At 32.3% G+C, this 18,961-nt stretch overlaps 1 protein-coding gene across 1 annotated transcript in view; it reads right to left on the reverse strand.

Moving 5' to 3' along the window:
• The window catches only part of ITPR2 (inositol 1,4,5-trisphosphate receptor type 2), a 503,649-nt gene that overhangs the window by 250,054 nt on the left and 234,634 nt on the right, over positions 1–18,961 (reverse strand). Inside the window, exons 27-30 of the mRNA XM_031938487.1 lie at positions 6,881–6,970; positions 6,655–6,780; positions 3,715–3,837; positions 1,525–1,725 (exon numbers count right to left, since the gene is read on the reverse strand). Of these exons, the coding sequence (XP_031794347.1) occupies positions 1,525–1,725; positions 3,715–3,837; positions 6,655–6,780; positions 6,881–6,970 (540 nt within the window). The remainder of the gene's footprint in view (positions 1–1,524; positions 1,726–3,714; positions 3,838–6,654; positions 6,781–6,880; positions 6,971–18,961) is intronic.

Here is an 18,961-nt window from a genome sequence, read left to right on the forward strand (position 1 = left end):
GTACATGACCTTAGTTAACCAGAGTTTGATAAACACAAAGACCTTAGCTTTTGGGACAAAAACTCACTATTTGACAAAAACTGCTAGGAAAACTGGAAAATAATATAACAGAAACTAGGCAGCCTAATATCTTATACTATATACCAAAACAAGGTCAAAATTGGCAAAATGATTTAAATATAAAGCAAATTAAGAGAGTAAAGAATACTTTACTTGTCAGAGCTAAGAAGAAGGGAAGAATTTGTGGCCAAACAAAAGATAAAGAGCATTATTGGATATAAATTGGGTAATGTGGATCATATTAATTTAAAAGTTTTTGTACAAACAAAACCAATGAAAGCAAGATTATTAGAAGAAAAGCAGAAAGCTGGTTAACAATTTTTATAGTATGTCTCTGATAAAGGCCTCATTTTTCAAATGTATAGAGAAATGGGTCAAGTTTATAAGAATATAAGTCTTTCCCCAAATAATAAATGGTCAGAAGTTATGAACAGGCAGTTTGCAGAGAAGAAATCCAAGCTATCTATAATCATGAAAAAATGCTCTAAATCATTACTGATTGGAGAAATGGCACCTTCTTCAAAGAAAGAACTGTTGATATCTGAAGGCAGACCAAAGCATACTATTTTTCACTTTCTTTATTTCTTTTGTATTGGGTTTCTTCCTTTAGTATCTGTGTCTTCTTTCACAACATGACTCATGTGGTAATATGCTATTTGTGATTGAAACATATATAACCTATATCAAATTATTCAGGGATAGTAAAGAATAATAAGGAAAAGAAACCATTTGAAACTCAAAAATTTTTAAATGAATGCTTAAAATCATCTATACATGTAACTGGGTAAATTTTGTTTAAGTTGAATATTGATTCAAGTGTCTCACTAGCCAGCTCTAGGATGTATCTTGGATATTACATTAATCTGGCTCAATAAGTTACAAGGTTAAAAAATTTTTCAGTATGATGAAAAGGATAAAATACTGTGAATAATTGTCATTTACCACAATTTAACACTGGATCTTAAGGTTTTGGGGACAGCATGAGGGAAAAAATTCAGTATACTTCTATTAAATCAGAGGTGGCATTTCATTGGCCTGATCTATATTTTTAAAAATTATATTTTTGTAAATAGAAGAAAATATTTTTCAAGGGCAGAATTATAATACTTGAAACATTAAAGAAAAATCAGAATTCAGCATATCATAGTGTTTCCATTGTCACCAATGAAAAAACTACACTAAAGAAATCTTTTGGGACTCCCATTGATCTTAAGTGACCTCTTAAAGTTTTACAATACAAAAATTTTAAATGAACAAATAATAATCACTTTCATAGGAAGCAGAGAATTAATCTAAAATATATTATCCTACATTAGATTAATGACAAATACATATCATGACATGTTTACCATTTTGAGATAATCCTATTTTATAAACCACTAAGACTCAATGCTTTTTTATATTAATAGATTCAACACATATTAAGACTGTATGAAGCCAGTTTAAAATAATGATAAAACATACCTCTGTCATTACCATATCCTGGCATTTTTTTACATATTTGCCATCTGCTTTTACAATTGTTTGCAAAAACCTCAGGTATTCTACATGGCGACCATGTGTCTCAATACAGCGTACAAAGTGCTGCACGACTCTCTCACTAATCTCATTGCACAGATGGTAGTTGTTCATGAAGATGTGTCGCATTGTTTCTGCTTCAAGAAGCTGAAAGGCAAGGAAAAAGCACTTGTAGAATTCTGACATGATGAATAAGTGTAATATGTTTTTATATGGTGCTAGACTTAGATCCTCACAATCATTCCTATTTTAGATATAAACTCTCTCAGTAAGTTGAAATCTAAGTCCACAGAACATCTTGAAGTGGCGTAGTTGGAACTCAAAACTGTTTCATTTAAAACTGGGGTCCTTTTACTACACTGCTTCTCAATAATGTCTTTTAATCTTTCTATGACCCTTTTTATACTTAATTGGATTAATTTATAATTTCATCAATATGAATACTCTCTCCAACAGTCTAGTTCATATACTATGTGCCTCATATACCTTTTACCAAGTTCCAAGGCCTTTGTTTTCTGTTGAAATTATATGGATCCTGTGAAGCATATAAGCTAGTCATTTACTATCTCTTACTCTCTCATTCTCTGACTGGCCCATTTACTTCTCAGAGCACATACCAATTCAGTGATCTATTCATTCCTCATCATGTTCACCAAGCCTAATTCCATTGTCCATTGAACAACCCATAATCATGGTTAGGGGGTTTTAGTTTTTTGTTTTGTTTTGTTTTTGGAGATTGTAAATCTCCAAAATCCTATGATTTTCCAAGGAACAATATTGAAGTTCAAAAGATGAGTTTTTGTTTTGGGGAAAAATGAAGTCATTAATATTCAATTTCTCAAATGCAATTCAGCTACTCTATTATTCCTATCACATACATATCTGTCACACATACATTATTTGTCTACAGTAGCTGTCACACACACATATATGTGTACACATGAATATATTATGTACACACATACACCCACACACACATACACACACACACATTACCAGATTAATTCTAGAAGTCATTTACTCAGTTATACATCATAGTCTGAACACTAGGATTTCATCATCCATTTGGTTTTTCCCATAAGGGTAGTTAGGTCAAGCTATTTTGACTGATTATGAATTTCATTTAGATGGTTCTACAGGGTTCTGGGTTTGAAAAAATCAGCAAAATGAATCTCTCCCAACAATGGTAAACACCTTTGGTGAGCATGTCTCTTTGTTTTATGGCTTGCTTGTTCTTTATACAAAATCACACTAATTTTCCATACAGGTCTGTACAATTCAACAAGATTGCTAACCATAAAAGGCTTGAATACATAAAGTAATTTGGAGGAAATAACATTTGCCTGACAGAAGCAGCTGGTTTAGCACCATAAAACTTGGCAAGCTGACTACACTATTACTGAGATTCATTTAGCTCTCTATATTATAAAATTTAGTTGCTGCTTCCCTAATGGCCAGTGGACATACTTACAGATTATGCAAATCTGATAATACTTGTAACCTTTCTATATCAATTTTGCTTATAGCAATTTGAGGCAAGTTCTTTATAATGGCATAACCTTTTTTATAGAGGCAACAAACTCTGTATATGTGAATGAGGTTGCATTTAGCCAGGCAAAATTCATGCTATTTTCACAATCTTTAACATTATCTCTCCAAACAAAATGAATGGCCCTCACATTTAAAGTTGCAAGTTGATACCTACAAAATAAAGTCCAAATTTAGAGATGATAACATTAATAAATTTAAAATAAAGGCAAATAAGTCTCATTAGTTATCTGAGTCTAAAATAGTCTCAAACATATAGTTCTATATTGTAATGGATTATAATCTTGAAGAAACTGTAGTATGGTACAATTTAAAAAAAAAAAAAAAGCTTGGAATCTTGACTCTGTCTACCTACATGCAAATATTTTATCTGCCATTTGCTACTACTCTGTTAGCATGGGCAAAGTATTTTATCTTTCCAGGCCTCAATGTCTTCATCTGTAAAATAAAGGAGCCAGACTAGATGACCTCTAAACTCCTTTTCAGCCTTAGTTTAACCCAATATCCTATAAATACATTGATTCCTTTCTGGCACCAAACTCTATATCCTATGAATACACATTTACTAGACATCATTAAAACACTTACACCAGGAGTTAAAAACAAATTGAGATGTTTGTGGAGAAGAACTTGATTCTGAGGGTTTCCACGACAGAAATTCTGTAGAAATGTATGAGCTAAATTCATCACTTCATTCATCTTTTCATCAGACTGTAGATCAAAAGATTAAAATATAAAGAAATGTAATATAAAGAAAGCAACATTTGATTATATTTATAAACTATTTAGGAATCAATCAATCAATCAATTAATCAACAAGTATTTATTAAGCCCCAACTAAATGCTTGAGATACAAGTACAAAGAATAGAAATAATTCCTGCTTGCAATAAGTTTACATTCTGATGGGGGAAAAAACAAATACCTATAATTGATATAAATATAAATATAAAGTTTATTTACATTTGTATGAGTATAAATATAAAGTTTACATTTATATAAATACAAAGTTAATAAGTACAAATATATGCAAAGGACTTAAATGTAAGATAGTTTCAGGGGATAGGGGCAACACTAGCATCTGGAAAATCAAGAAAGATTTCATACAGAAGATGATGTCTAAGCTACATTTTAAGCTCTCTATCAGCTCTGGGATAAAATGTGAAATCATCTACGTGGAATTTAAAGCCCTTCATAACCTGTCGCCCTACCTCATCATTAGATGGCTCCAATTTGTCTTTCCAGTCTCACTGGACTTTATGATGCATCCAAATTTGCCTTTTTTTTTTTTTATTCCTCATATAGGAAGGAGTGTCCATCTTACATGGCTGGAATACATATCCTCTTTGCCTCTACTTCATAGAATTAATCCTTCAGTGAATAAACGCATGATGTGCCAACTATGTGCTAGGTATTGTGCTAAGTGGTAGGTATACAAAGGCAAAAGGCAGTCCCCGCCCTTAAAAAATTCACCATCTAATGAGAGAAACATGCAAACAACTATGTACAATAAGATACATGAGGGATAAGTTAGACATAATCAACAAAAGGAAGGAAAACATAAGAATGAAGGAAGGTTGGGAAAATTAACTATTTTACCGTGGAGGAAAAGGTCATTGGGTTTCATGGAATAAGTGATCCAAATAGTCAGACTTGTTCTTAAGAAAAATTACATTGGCAGTGGTGATTCTACCCCAGGAAAGCCTATATTAGTGAGAGATTTCAAGTAGGGAGAACATTTAGAATGTGATTGTAATAATCAAGGAGAGAAGTGATAAAGGCCTGAACTGAGGTAGAAGATGTACGAGAATGGAAAAAAGAATAGAGTATGAGAAATATCACAAAAGTGGAACCAGCAAAATTTGACGACTAAGTATATATACAAAGTAAGATCCGACTGCAGGCTCTATTTTTGCCAGAAGGGGGAAAAAAGTACCCATTCACATAATCACAGGTGGTTCCTCATTACTTATTTCTACTCTTCATAAATCTAAATAAGTACCTATTTATCCAAAAATACTATTAATTGAAACAAATTTGGTAATAAGATTAAAAATCTCAACAGAAATTCCAAATCTGAATAGCCACAAAAATTGAAAAAATTTTCTTCTCAAATATGTGGACCACCAAAGATAAGAATAACAGTCAGAACAAAGTACTGCATGAGAAACTCATGCTGCTATTTACACTGTTGATCATTTGTCAGAGATATCTTAGCAAGGATTCCTACATTGATTGGATGAAAGGTAGGTCTAGATTATCTGCAAGAATTGATGATTCTGTTTTTTGAGTACTATATAAAGATAATGATTTCCATAATGCCATTTGTCAGTGCCAAAGAGAGATAAATTTTGTAAATCAATATTAAGGCTCCCTTAACACAGGGAATGCTTTGTGTGGTAATTTCTACTAACCTATGGAAACTCATGGGCAAATTCCTGGGAAATTACCTGAGATTAAATGATTCACCCAACGTGACAAAGCTAAAAATTCTAGGAGCAAGATTTTAACCCAGATCTTCCTCACTCCAAGCCTTTTACTTATATCTATTCTACCTCAAATTAACCTTAATAATCAATAGACAACAATAGCAAAAAATCATTAATTCCTTACTTTAAAAAATGAGATCCCTTGTCATCACTTATTCTATTCAATCTGGGGTCCTTTAAAGTGAAGCATAAGGTATTTCAAATACTCAGTATACGTACTGAACTCCTACATCAATCTCAGGAGCTAAATCAAGGATGGCTATCAAGGATAGTGAAAGAATGACCTCAAATCTCTTTAATAGCACAATAGCTTAATAGAAGAAAAGATCAGATCTACTATGATAACTGATATTTCTGTGAGTTCTTTCATCATTATTATTTTGTATTTTTGTCTTTAAACAATCCAATAGCAGAAACAAAGAAAAATTTAAAGCTAAAGGCATTATAGGGTAAGAAATGTTAGAGCTAACTTTGTAATAGTAATAAAATGTAATAGTAATAATGACATTGTACTATTTGCCACTCCCTCTACATTAATATTCAGACAATATGGCATGCATGATAAACACAGGTTAACTTTCTAATTTTTTTTTTAATTTCTCCCTAATGCCTTAATTATTATGTGATTACTTTGGAAGTAACATATACACACATGCTAATACATGTTGCCATAAACCAGGGCTTCTTAAACTTTTTCTACTCTCAACCCCTTTTCATCCAAGAAATTTTTGAGACCCCATCTCAAATATGAGTTGAAGTTTTCTGGAAGCATTTGCTCAAGAAAGCACAGTACAAAGTGCACATGTTATGTGTTCAGAACCAAGGTTGCAGTAAAGTTGTATGATGCAACACAGGCAGCACTGCCAGAAACACTTCAGATTCATTATGCATCTGATTTGTAACTAAATTTTGATTATTGCATTTAGAAACCTTTAACTGTTGCCAAATTTTTTTTGCAATCCCAACATTCAGTTATGTGAGCCCATATGGGATCCTGACCCACAGTTTAAGAAACTTTGCCACAAACAACTAAAAACTAACCTTTTCATAGGGTATCTGTAGAAGGTCCAGCACCACTGAATGAGCCCCCATGTTTTTAAGCAAACGTTGGTGCTGATTCCGACACTTTTTATTCTGGACACAGAGTTTACTTAATCTGATTAAAATCTAGGGGGAAAGAAAATATCAAATGAAAATACAAATGATAATTGTAAGCTATTACCAAAACGTAACAAATCAACGTGGAAAATTCTTCATATCTACAAACCTCCTTTACAATCTTGTAATTGTTGCTCTTATTACTGTCAATCTGAGGTTTCTTGGTTCCATCTTGTACTGGACTTAAAATATTTGATTCCTACAACGAACAAAAATATATATACTTTTATACAAAATGTTCAAGACTCATGATAGCTTCAGTGTTGTTATGTACCTCATTCAGCACACACACATGCACATACACATACACATCTGGCTTAAATAAATAATGCAAATTACCACTGTTCTCATAGAGTTGGGGTCTAAAAGAAATTATAATACAGAGAAATAACAGAAAATATTCAAACTATTATTAACAAACTTCCATATAATGCCAATAATAATAATACATAATTGTTTTTCAAATTATATATATATATATATTAAGAACTACTAAAAATGTTAGGACCATAAAGAATTTTTAAGAGGAGCTTTGAAATTTTTCTTACCTGAGGCAAAACAGAGTAAAGGAATACACAAGAATAAGAATAATTCAAAATATTCCAAAGAAAGATAAAAGCACAACTTAACCTAAGGATTCTCAGCCAGGTTACCATGATATCCTGAAGAGTCATGCTGAGATATATCAGCAACATTTATAGAAAAATAAAAAATATAGAATATTTTTAAAACACTACAGACTACCTAGAAAATCCTCTATGAGCTCAAGCAAAGCAAAATGTGCAGTGTACATAGTAAAAGCAAGATTGTGGGATAATCAGCTGTGAATGACTTTGCTATTTTCAACAACACAATGATCCAAGACCACACTGAAGGACTTATTATGAAAAATACTATCTATACACAGAGAAAGAACTGTCCTATCTCTGGTATCGATTTTATACCCTGGATACCTTTCTTCAGGTACTCTATTAGTCCCTTTTGGTAAAATCCCACACAAAAGACATAACTAAGTTTTATTTTAGGACTATTTAGAGATATTCCTCAGAATTTTGCTTTGGAATAGGGGTACAGTTAACCTGAAGTCACAAGAAAGCACAATATTCCTCTTCTAGTTATCAGGCCTTTCTCAGAATTAAACCTAGTTTGTAAGACTCCATAATTTAGCAGAAAATTAGCAAATACAACATTGACATTTTAAGGAAAATATTCTGGAATCCTTGTCGTGTTTATGAGAATCTCAGTTTTTTGTTTTCCAACATATAATTATTCTCAATGTTAGTCAACTTGGGAAGAAATAAGGTACTACTAAAACTACTCAGGGAATCATCAACCAATTACACTTATGATCACATAAGTTTATCAAAAGTTTATTTGTTTTAAGGCATTTCCCATGAAAGAGTAAAAATAATTAGAAGACTACAGCTATTGTTCTTCAAACAAGACAATGTCTCCGACCTCCTAGTATTTTTCCTGCTTTACCAAAACAGCATTATTAATATAGTCACTGGTCTAGGAGTCGGGGGGAAAAAGATGGACACTGAAAAATACTAAGCAGTATATTCAATCATGAGAGATTACAAAAGAAAACCAAGAATTTAAAAAATGCATGCATAAACAAAATCAACATGGGTAATACATGGCTGATAGCCCAGTTAGCCAGAATAAACAGAACTATTTACAAGCAAAAGGGATATGAGATCAATGAATGAGACAATTGAGGTGTGTGCATGTGTGTGTGTGTGTGTGTGTGTGTGTGTGATGAAAGGATAAATTTATTTATAAGAATGTAGAAACTGCAAAAAAAGAATTAAATGTCTCCTTTCATGTTCATATAGGTGAATGATAACTGTGATCAAAAGAGCATTTCTTTCCAAAAAAAATGAAGAAATTAAAAAAATTCAGATTATGAAGAAAACAGAATTAAGAGATTACCAAATCTAAACAAACTATTAAGAATCCTGGTATATGGAAAAGATATGTCTGATCTCTTTCAACTTTCAGGAAAGTATTTTTTTTTAATTGGCAGACATTTGGCAGATATAATTAAGTCCATTTATCTAATAAATATATGAAGACATATATGTTTTAACAAAAATAGTTTCTGATAAGATTTAGGAAAATACAAAGTTATGCAAAATGTTTTAGAAATAGGAAAATGTATAAAATGCTAATCTTTAAGAGAAAGGAAATTGAAAAAAATTTTACTTTAACTGAAATTGATCAAAATTAATGAGTTTAGTTAAACACCTATAAAGACAATAATAGCTGTCTCTTCAAAATAAAAGCAAGACACCAAATCACAAAATGTCAGATAGAAACAACTTTGGAAATCATTTGGGCAAACTCCTCTTTCCCAAACTATTCATCTTAATTCCTGGAAAATATTTTAACTTCACTGAACTGAACAGAATCTTATTACTGCCTTTCATACACTCTCCCTTGCAGTCAAACTGGTCTATCTCTTTTAACAGCAAGGACTGTTTTGTTTTTGTCCTTATAACCCTAGCAGCTGGTGTGGAGCCTGGCACGTAGTAGGTATTCAATAAACATTTGCTGAATTGAGTTAATATAAATTGAACTGACATTCCATCTCTGTGCTATTACACAGGCTGACCTCACTGCCTGAATTGTTTGCTTTTTTGCTCTCACAAAACTATGAGTCCCTTCCTCCTTTAAAATATAATTCTATATAAAATAGACATAAGTTATCAGCTACTGTCATCTGAATGAATTTATGTTTCAAATACTACCCAAGGCACTATTTAGATCAATCAAAACGTGTAGGTATCTTCTATTGTTTTATATAACAGCTATTTAAGGGAATTATTTTTTAAAAAAAGGTTCATGAGCTAAAACATGTTACCACATAGCCAGCTTTAAAACGTTCTGAGCTAATTAAAGGCTATGATCCAGTTATTAAAGGGAAGTTAGAATTGGTTGGAAGTAACCATATTATCCTACATACCATGTCTCAGTGTTACTATAAGGTTCTAATTACATAGATATATAGGTATTCTGGTCCAGAATAGCATCACTATTAAGGTCACTATTCTGGGAGTCAGAAGATACCAAATCATAAAATGTCAGAAACAACTTTGGAAATCATTTGGGCAAACTCCTCTTCCCAAATCTCCTTTCCCAGACAAGACCACTGAGATCCAAAGAAATTAAGTGATTTGATTAACAATAAATATAAGTACTGTTATAAAATTTTAACTTTATAAAAGGTTGAAATTGTTTTAGCCTGAACCATTTATTCAAAAATTACAAGGTACTTGGTGCTATTTTTAATTTAAATTTTATTTTTAGCATGAACTTAATCATTCACAATTATTTCAACATACAAAAAATGAGACTTGTAAAAGAAATATGACCTTGTATGTAGTTATGTATATTTGCATATATAATTAGGTAGTGATAAAACTGCTTTATTTATAACTGCTTCTACACTTTTAAAAATTTATTTCTGTGTATTTTTAAAATGTTTTATTGATGCTTTTTGTGTTTGCATATAAATTACTTAACAAAGTTTACTCCCATTTCTCCCCATTTCCTCAGTAGGCCTCCCTGGAACAAATAAGCATAGTTCAGCAACACACTAGCCACCTTATTCTGCATGAATTTTTTGAGCAATAATTAATATATTTCAGCTTTATATATAATTAGACTAGCCTACATTGCACAGTGACTTTAGTATATATAATTGACTAAATTTAAAAATATATAATAGAATAAAAGAAAGCACTTTAGAAAGATAAAACTGCTTTTTGTGCCACTTGCCTGATGTTACTTATTGTCCAGTTCAAATAATTTCTTCCTGGAAGCATGTCCTTACTTAGTGATGAGAGTTATAGTTCTCTGACATTCTAATAAGTCAAAAGTAAAATTTGGCAAGAGATAAATAGGCAAGGTCAATGTAAACTCTGCGATGTGTAGACAAGCTAATAATAGCTGAGAAAATAAAGATTTCAAAAATCTTTTCTGAAGAAATCTGCCTTAATAAACTTTCTTAGTCAGTCAGTTCATAGATGGCAAATTAAAGTAAACAATTAGTAAATAAGTATTTGTTAAAAACTTACTATATGCCAGGCACTTTATTAAGCAATGGAGATACAAAGGCAAAAATAGTACTTGCTCCCATAATCCCAAAGGATTATGGTCATTAAATTAATCTCTCATTTTACAAAAAGGACATTGAAGTCTGCAAATGGCAAATGAGTTGCCCAGGGTCCTACAGGTAGAAAGTAACAGAGACAAAAACTGAATCTGACCCCAAGTCCTGTCTCCAGGTGATGGGATCTTTCCATTATTCTACTCAAGAAAGAGTAAGAAGAGCAGATGGTTGTCAACAGATGGCAGCAGTGATTGGCATAAAATCAATCTATTTTTTCTTCATAAAATTATGCTAAATGAATAGATCTGAACCATAATGACAAGTCACTATAACAAAGTTTTTGAAGTTACTCTTGCTGTTTTCCAAGAAGTTGACAAGTATTCCAATTTGATGAATTAGTAATTGTTCTCTGTGCTACTGGTACAATATCTACTTATAACATTGACCTTTGAGTTTCAAATATTTTAATCTGAAAGAAATATTGGTATAACCTCATGAAGCCTTGAAAGATCGGTTTAATAAAGACAAATACTATAAATATGACAGTTATATATACATTAGAGTTAGAACAGACTTGTTAACAGTTAACTCCTTTCTCCATCCACATAGACAGAAGGCAGATCAAGGACAGCATGAGCATGATATGACCCTGATTTTAAACTAAAGTCTCTGGGATTTAAGGGTATCAATCACTAAATATACTTCTACCTTTATTTCCCACCCTAGACTGATCACAGAAAACAAATCCGTTTTTATAATATTTAAAGTGTTTTTCTTAGGACTGAAATAAGGAATTTAATTAATTCTTTCTGTAGCCCTTTGGTTTCTAAGCAAGCACAAAGCTTGAGCATTATGTTTAAAAACAATGTCAACAGTGTTGGGGGTATGGTGTTTTTGCAATGGTTTGTTAGCAAAACAAAGGATTATTATTTGTGTATTTGGTAGTATGCATGATGCCTGTTTCTTTTTGTTTCCATTGATGTAGGATATTTTTCTCCTGTTGAAAGAAACTTAAAATCACTCTTTACTACTGCATCATTAGTCAATGAAAATTATTTTGTCATTTATGAGTTAAAACGTTGGAGCTATATCTTCTCTATAGTTCATTTGCTATTCTGTTATTTAAAAACATTTTCCTTTTAAATATTGCTTTGGTTGGCCACTTTCTATTCTAATAGTAAGTGCCCCAATATACATCTTTACTATCTTGTATATGAATTTACACAATAGCATCCTAACCATCTCCCTTTTCTAATCTCTTATATCTACCATTATCAAATTAATTATCCCTAAATATCATTTTTATCATGTCATTCCTCTAATTCAAGAACTTATACTTCCTTTCTACTGCCTACTACTCCAAGTATAGACTACACTCCCCACCCATTTTTATATTTTTCTTTGGTGACATGTGCAACTTCTTTGATACCATGATTGTTTCCTGATATGGATCTGTCTCAACCTCCAACAATAAAATATAAAAAACCTTCCTTTGTAAGAAAAGAAAAACAAACAAAACTGATATTAAATTATGTCTGCATATACAACATTTGGCATGCATTAGCTCACCTCATAAAATTAAGAGGAAGAAGTATTTCATCATCTTTCCTTTAGAACCAATAATGATCATTGCATTTAATCTAAGTTCAGCTGCCTTTTAATGTTGTTTTCATCTAAATTACTGTATCAGCTGACTTATTGTCCTAATTCTGATTACTTCAGTATGAATTAATTCATGTAAATCTTCCTAGGTATTGTTTAAATTATTCATATTAATATAGTATAATAATCCATTACCCTTATATATCACAATTGTATCAGACACCACTCTCCAATTAGTACATATCTTGTTTCCAGGCTGAGGCTACTCCAAAAAAAAAAAAAAAAAAAAAAAAGGTAGAAATATTTTTGTAGCCATTGGATTTTTCTATCTTTGACCTCCCTGAAATAGATATCCAATAATGGAGCATCTGTAGGTAAGGATATGATACTCTATGCAGATAGAAGGAGGGAAGGAAAGGAGGAAAGGCAGGGAGAAGAAATGAACAGGCTGATTTCAAAAAAGTCTGGAAAAACTTACATAGAACGCTACTAAATGAAGTGAGCAGAATCAAGAGAACACTGTAACAAGATTATATGATAATCAATTGTGGTGGACCTCGCTCTTTTCAATGAGATGATTCAAGGCAATTCCAATAGACTTGTAATAGAAAGAGCCATCCACATGGATGAACTATGGGACAATGGAGACCGTGGATCAAAACATAATATTTTCACCTTTGTTGTTGTTGTTGTTTGTTTGTGTTTTTTCCTTGTGTTATTTTTACATTTTGATCTGATTTTTCTTGCATAGTTTGAAAATAAGGAAATATGTTTAGATGAACTGCACATGTTTAACCTATATCAGATTGCTTGCTATCTCGGGGAGGGAAGAAAAGGCAGGAGAAGGAGAAAAATTTGAAACACACAGTTTTTCAAGGTGAAAATTGAAACCTATCTTTACATGGATCTAGAAAAATATACTATTAAAATTTTTTTAATATTAAAAAAAGGTATCTGGCTTGGTAGACAGATATAAAAAAGTAGCTTTATTCTTTTCCCTCTTCAAATTAAAACTCTCTTTATCAGCATGCAATTTTCTAGGAAAAAACAATTCTCATTAGTTGCATACCTCTCCTACATAGGACCCCATCATTCCGATATTTTAAGCTGTGGTTCAGAAATCTAAATATTGTCAGAAACCTAACTGCCTAAAAATCTTGTTCATTTCACAATTCATCTCCTCCTCCCAAAGATTCTGGCCACTGATCAGCACCAGTTTTTTAAAAAGCATCCTCTATGTGCCCTAAGGTTTGGGGTTTCCTGCCCAGGATATCATAATTACTAACAATGCCTTCTAGATATCTCCGGCAGTATCATTTATCCTCATGTGAATCACCAGAGGAGTAGTCATCAAGTTTTACAGGTGCTGGAAAAGGTATCCATTGCCCTAAGAAGACAGTTGAGATCACAGTAATGTGCACATTAAATAGACAAATTGCTGAGGGGGACTAAGGAAACTCCTATCACTCCTCTTCTCTTCTCATGTCCAAGGCCAGAAAACCCTTGGGATTCACATTACCTTTTAAAATACAGAAAAATTAAAGTAATCTAGGAAAATTTAAAGGGACAGGTGGAACTAAGAAGGAGAGAGCAAGAATAACTTTTGTGGAGAAAGTAATATTTGAACTGAGTTTTCTAGTAATCCATAGGGAATGGGGATTATATTTGGATTTCAATGGTATAGAGAACTACTCCATCTCCACCTCCAAAAAAGATAACTCTCTTCACCACTCAGGTCAGTACTTCCTCTACAACTTATATTCTTAAGGATTTATCTGGGACAGTGAGAATAAGTAACTAACCGAGGGTAATATAACCAGTATGTGTTAGAGGAAGAACTTTCCCTTTCTCACTTTCTAGTTACTATTCCATGCTGCTTCTTAGAGATAAGTCATATGAAATGTTTACTAATGTAAAAGGGTTGATCTACAAAGAAAGTGATTTTATTATATTAAAAAACAAATTTTTGAATGTTTATTTATACTAAGAAGAATATGAAAGAAGTGATTTTCTTGCAATTAAAAAAAAAATCCAGATACCTGGATTACATACACCCTAAAATACACCTAATACACCTGATTATACCCCCATAACAAATACTTCTATCATATCTTTCCATGGACATAATGAAATCTCACTGAAGATAGAAAATTGTGTTACTTACTGGATATCAGCTATCTAATTAGATAACACAAACTTCTTTAGGAGACAAACTGTATTTTTCTTAAGGTTCAGGAATGTTCTGTATTTAGTGAGGATTGAAACTTTGACAGAAACAATATCAATTACTGTCACTTTAATCTAATGAGGTTTCTAAAATAAAAATATATTGACATATTCCAATATGCAGCATAAATAACAGATTATTAGGCATTTCCAACACCATAACACCATAAAGCAGCTTCACAATAATCAGATTTTAATTTGAACCAGATCTAGAATTTTTATTACTGATATTTTATTGTTATAACTTCCGATGAGAAAAAATTTTCTCCCACCTATGCAGGCCAGCAACTTATAGTCTTAGAGTTATTTATATACTAAGAGGTCAAATTATCTAGACAAGATCACCAAGTTAGTATTTCCTAGAAGCTGGAATTTATTCTGTACTCCCTTGGAGGAAGAAGGGTCTTACTGTTTTACTGTATTCACAAAGGAATGGGCTGCCTTTCCACCAAAATGATATGAAAAAGATCTATTAAGCTTAGTCCACTAAATATCACCTTATGGGATAATCTCCCCAAAGCTTGGACATAAAATAGATTTCGCATTTTCCATTTCACTACAAAATAAGTTTGAAATTATATATATCCTTTTCCTAATCTATCAAAAGATATTATAACTTAAAGGTCATCTAAACTAAACCTGCCATTTTAAAGAGGAGTAAACTAGTGGGCCAAAGAGGTTAAATCACTTGTCAGCATCACAAATATAATTAGTTAACAGAGTCAAAATGTGAATTTATAATCTCTGACTTCAAAATCAGTTCCTTCTACTCTGCTGGTCTCCTCACTTACAAAATGGAGATAAATATCTTACTAGAGTTGATATTGTAAGCCTAATACAGGCTAATAAAGCAATTAACAAAGTTTTTTTTAAGTGATATAAAAATATGTTCTATTATTCAAATTCTAAGTATGAAATATCAAACTAAATTGAAACTGTAATAAATATTCTACTTATCCTATATAGAGCTGGCTTTGGATATATTTGTTTAAATGTTATGCCCTGCATTAAATTGTAAGTTTCTTGAGAACATTACCTCTTTTTGTATTCCCAGAATTTAGCACTATGCCTGGTACATGGCAGACATTTAATTCTGATTGATTGATTTTTTTTTTCCTCCAGAGCTCTGGCTATTGCTTTTGTGCAGGAGAGCAATAGACAAATGAATAAAAACAAAAGAAAGAAAACAAGTTAAAAGATTTAGCAGCAGTTGTTAAGTCTTAAAAGACTTCAAGTCTTCCTCATGTTATATGCCACTGAGCTTTCTTGTTAAAAGAGAATTTATTTACAATGGCAAGGCAATAAAGTATACATACAAATGCCAAGAAATCATTGTCTTAAATTCACCTCAAATGAATGTAATTGAGAAACAATAAAGAAAATTAATTTAGGTTTTAAAATTGGAGAAACCTTATCTCTGTAAAGTTTGGCTGAAGCAAAATATATTAAATGGATTACTATTAAAAATTGGTTGTTTTAAAATAGCTTCATGTGCCATATGAGAGCTTAACGAGTCATTCTATTGAGAAGCTATTCCTTGAAGGCATTTTTGTGTTTTCTTCATTAGTAATAAGAAATTTATTTGAAAAGAAGGTCACATTAGCCCTTAGGTAAATATCTGTTCCTAATGCATATACATCATTTGAAATTGCACCTTTCTTTAGATACTCCTAACAATAATTTTTGGTAAAGAAACAACAGCAATGATAGTCAAACTCCAATACAATAAATTCCTCTTTCAGAAATGATGATAATGATAATGGCTAGCATCCATATATTGCTTTAAGATTTGCAAATTATTTTATAAGTATTATCCCATTTTATTCTCACAACAACCCTGGGGGATAGGTAGTGTTAATAACTGTTATATAGACGAGAAAACTGAAGCAGACGTATTAAGTGACTTGAATAGTTACACAGTTAGTAAATGACTTACCAAAAGAAAAAAAAAGTTAAAGACACAAGGGAGAATATCATAAAAAATATACATGATATATGAGAGAAATTATCTCTAAATAGGAATTGCACATTTTTTTCTTTTTGATATGACAACTAGAACTTTGCATTTGGGATAGTAATCTTTCATGAATTCTGAAATACTTCTTAAGAAATAATGAAATGTTAATGTGTCTACAATAAAAACTCAAAGTAACACCCAATTAATTTAGTAACCAATGAGAAAAAACATATATATGTATATGAAAAACCTATAATAGAAAGTCTCCAATCATTAGGATGAAGCAAATAAATTAATTATACCCCACATTGTTTTTATTATTATACATTGTTTAATTCACACATCTTAACCTCTGAAAATACCTGGCAGGTGGGCATAAAACAACTGCTAACAGGCCTACTCAACTGGGTCCAAGGAATTCCTGCATTATTAGCCTTCCATATACCACTCTCTTTCATTCCTATTTACCAGCAACAGCTTACATGATAAAGACATAGAGAAAAGAGCCATTAGAACAAAAAGTGGGATTTAAAATCATCTATTTTAAAGGATTCAAGCTTGTTTATGCTCAACCCTATCTCACTCTTACTTCTAAGAAAACTAGTCTAATAACTGTGTACAAGATCAAAGGGACAGAAAGAATAATTAGATTAGGTAAAAAGAATCTCAAAATATCTACCTTAAAGAGAGTTTATATGTCATATATCTAAGGCACACAGGATGATATATATCCTTTAAAATTTTTTCAAAAAGTAGCAATCCAATCTCCTTTCAAAGAACTTCCACGAAGGGAAATTCATAATCTCCCAATGCAGTCCATTCAACTTTTGTATATCTTGAATTGTTTAAACTGAACCTATACCTCTATTACACCAACTCATTGTATAATATTGATTCAGGGAGTTTGTGGGTTTGACACATGCAAATATTTTGACACTATTGCAGCATTTCAAAAACTAACTTGGTCATAGAATATTTCTGAGCTTAAGACAAATATACTGAATCCATAAATGTCATTGTAGGGATGTGGGAATATGGATAACAAGACTTGGCAATAGATAGAATACAGGAGGTGAGAAAGAGTGAAGAGTCAAGACTGATCCCTAGATTTCAAGTATAGGTGACCAAGAGGGTGGTAATATTCTTAACAATAATAGAGAAACTAAGAATACTCTTTGGTAGACATCAGAAAAGTAGTCAGAGAAAGTGAAAGTAAGTCAGGTAGCAGGAAAGATAGAGGAGATATTCTGCTAGAGGATAACAGGATAAAATGAGATCATTTGTGCATGTACTACAGGAGAGGGCGTCATAGCAAGAAGAGCTACTTCTTCATGTGAGACAAAAGGGAAGGAGGAGATCCTAGGAGAAATCATTTGAGGGATTTGAGATGAGGAGCAAAAGACAAATAAGAGCTTTCAGTAAATAGTCCCAATATTTTATCAATGAAATAAGAAACAAGATTCTCAACTGAAACAGTGGGGAAGGGGTATCACAGGAGGTTTGAGGAAGGAGGGAAGGATGGAGGGAGGAAGGGACGGAAGGAGGAAGGAAAGGAGGGAGGAAAAGATGGAGGGAGGGAAGGAGGAAGAAATGGAAGGAGGGAGGGAGGGAAGGAGGGAGGGAAAGAGAAGGAGGGAAGAAGGAAAAGAAAGAGAGGGAGGGAGGGAGGAAGAGAGAGCTCCTAAGCTTTGAAATTCCTTAGGACTACTACAGCCAATACTAAAATCCCAGACATGATGTCTAAATGAAGGGAATATTTTTTTTTATTATAACTTTTTATTGACAGAACCCATGCCTGGGTAATTTTTTTTTACAACATTATCCCTTGCACTCACTTCTGTTCCCACTTTTCCCCTCCCTCCCTTCACCCCCTCCCCAAGATGGCAAGCAGTCCTATACATGTTGAATATGTCACCGTATAGCCTAGATACAATATATGTGTGCAGAACCGAACAGTTCTCTTGTTGCACAGGAAGAACTGGATTCAGAAGGTAAAAAATAACCTGGGAAGAAAAACAAAAATGTAAACAGTTTACATTCATTTCCCAGTGTTCTTTCTTTGGGTGTAGCTGCTTCCGTCCATCCTTGATCAATTGAATTTGAGTTAGATCTCTGTCAAGAAATCCATTTCCATCAGAATACATCCTCATACAGTATCGTTGTTGAGGTATATAATGATCTCCTGGTTCTGCTCATTTCACTTAGCATCAGTTCATATAAGTCTCTCCAAGCCTCTCTGTATTCATCCTGCTGGTCATTTCTTACAGAACAATAATATTCCATAACAT

Source organism: Sarcophilus harrisii, chromosome 5 (genome assembly GCF_902635505.1).
Source record: "Sarcophilus harrisii chromosome 5, mSarHar1.11, whole genome shotgun sequence".
NCBI classification, from domain to species: Eukaryota; Metazoa; Chordata; class Mammalia; order Dasyuromorphia; family Dasyuridae; genus Sarcophilus; species Sarcophilus harrisii.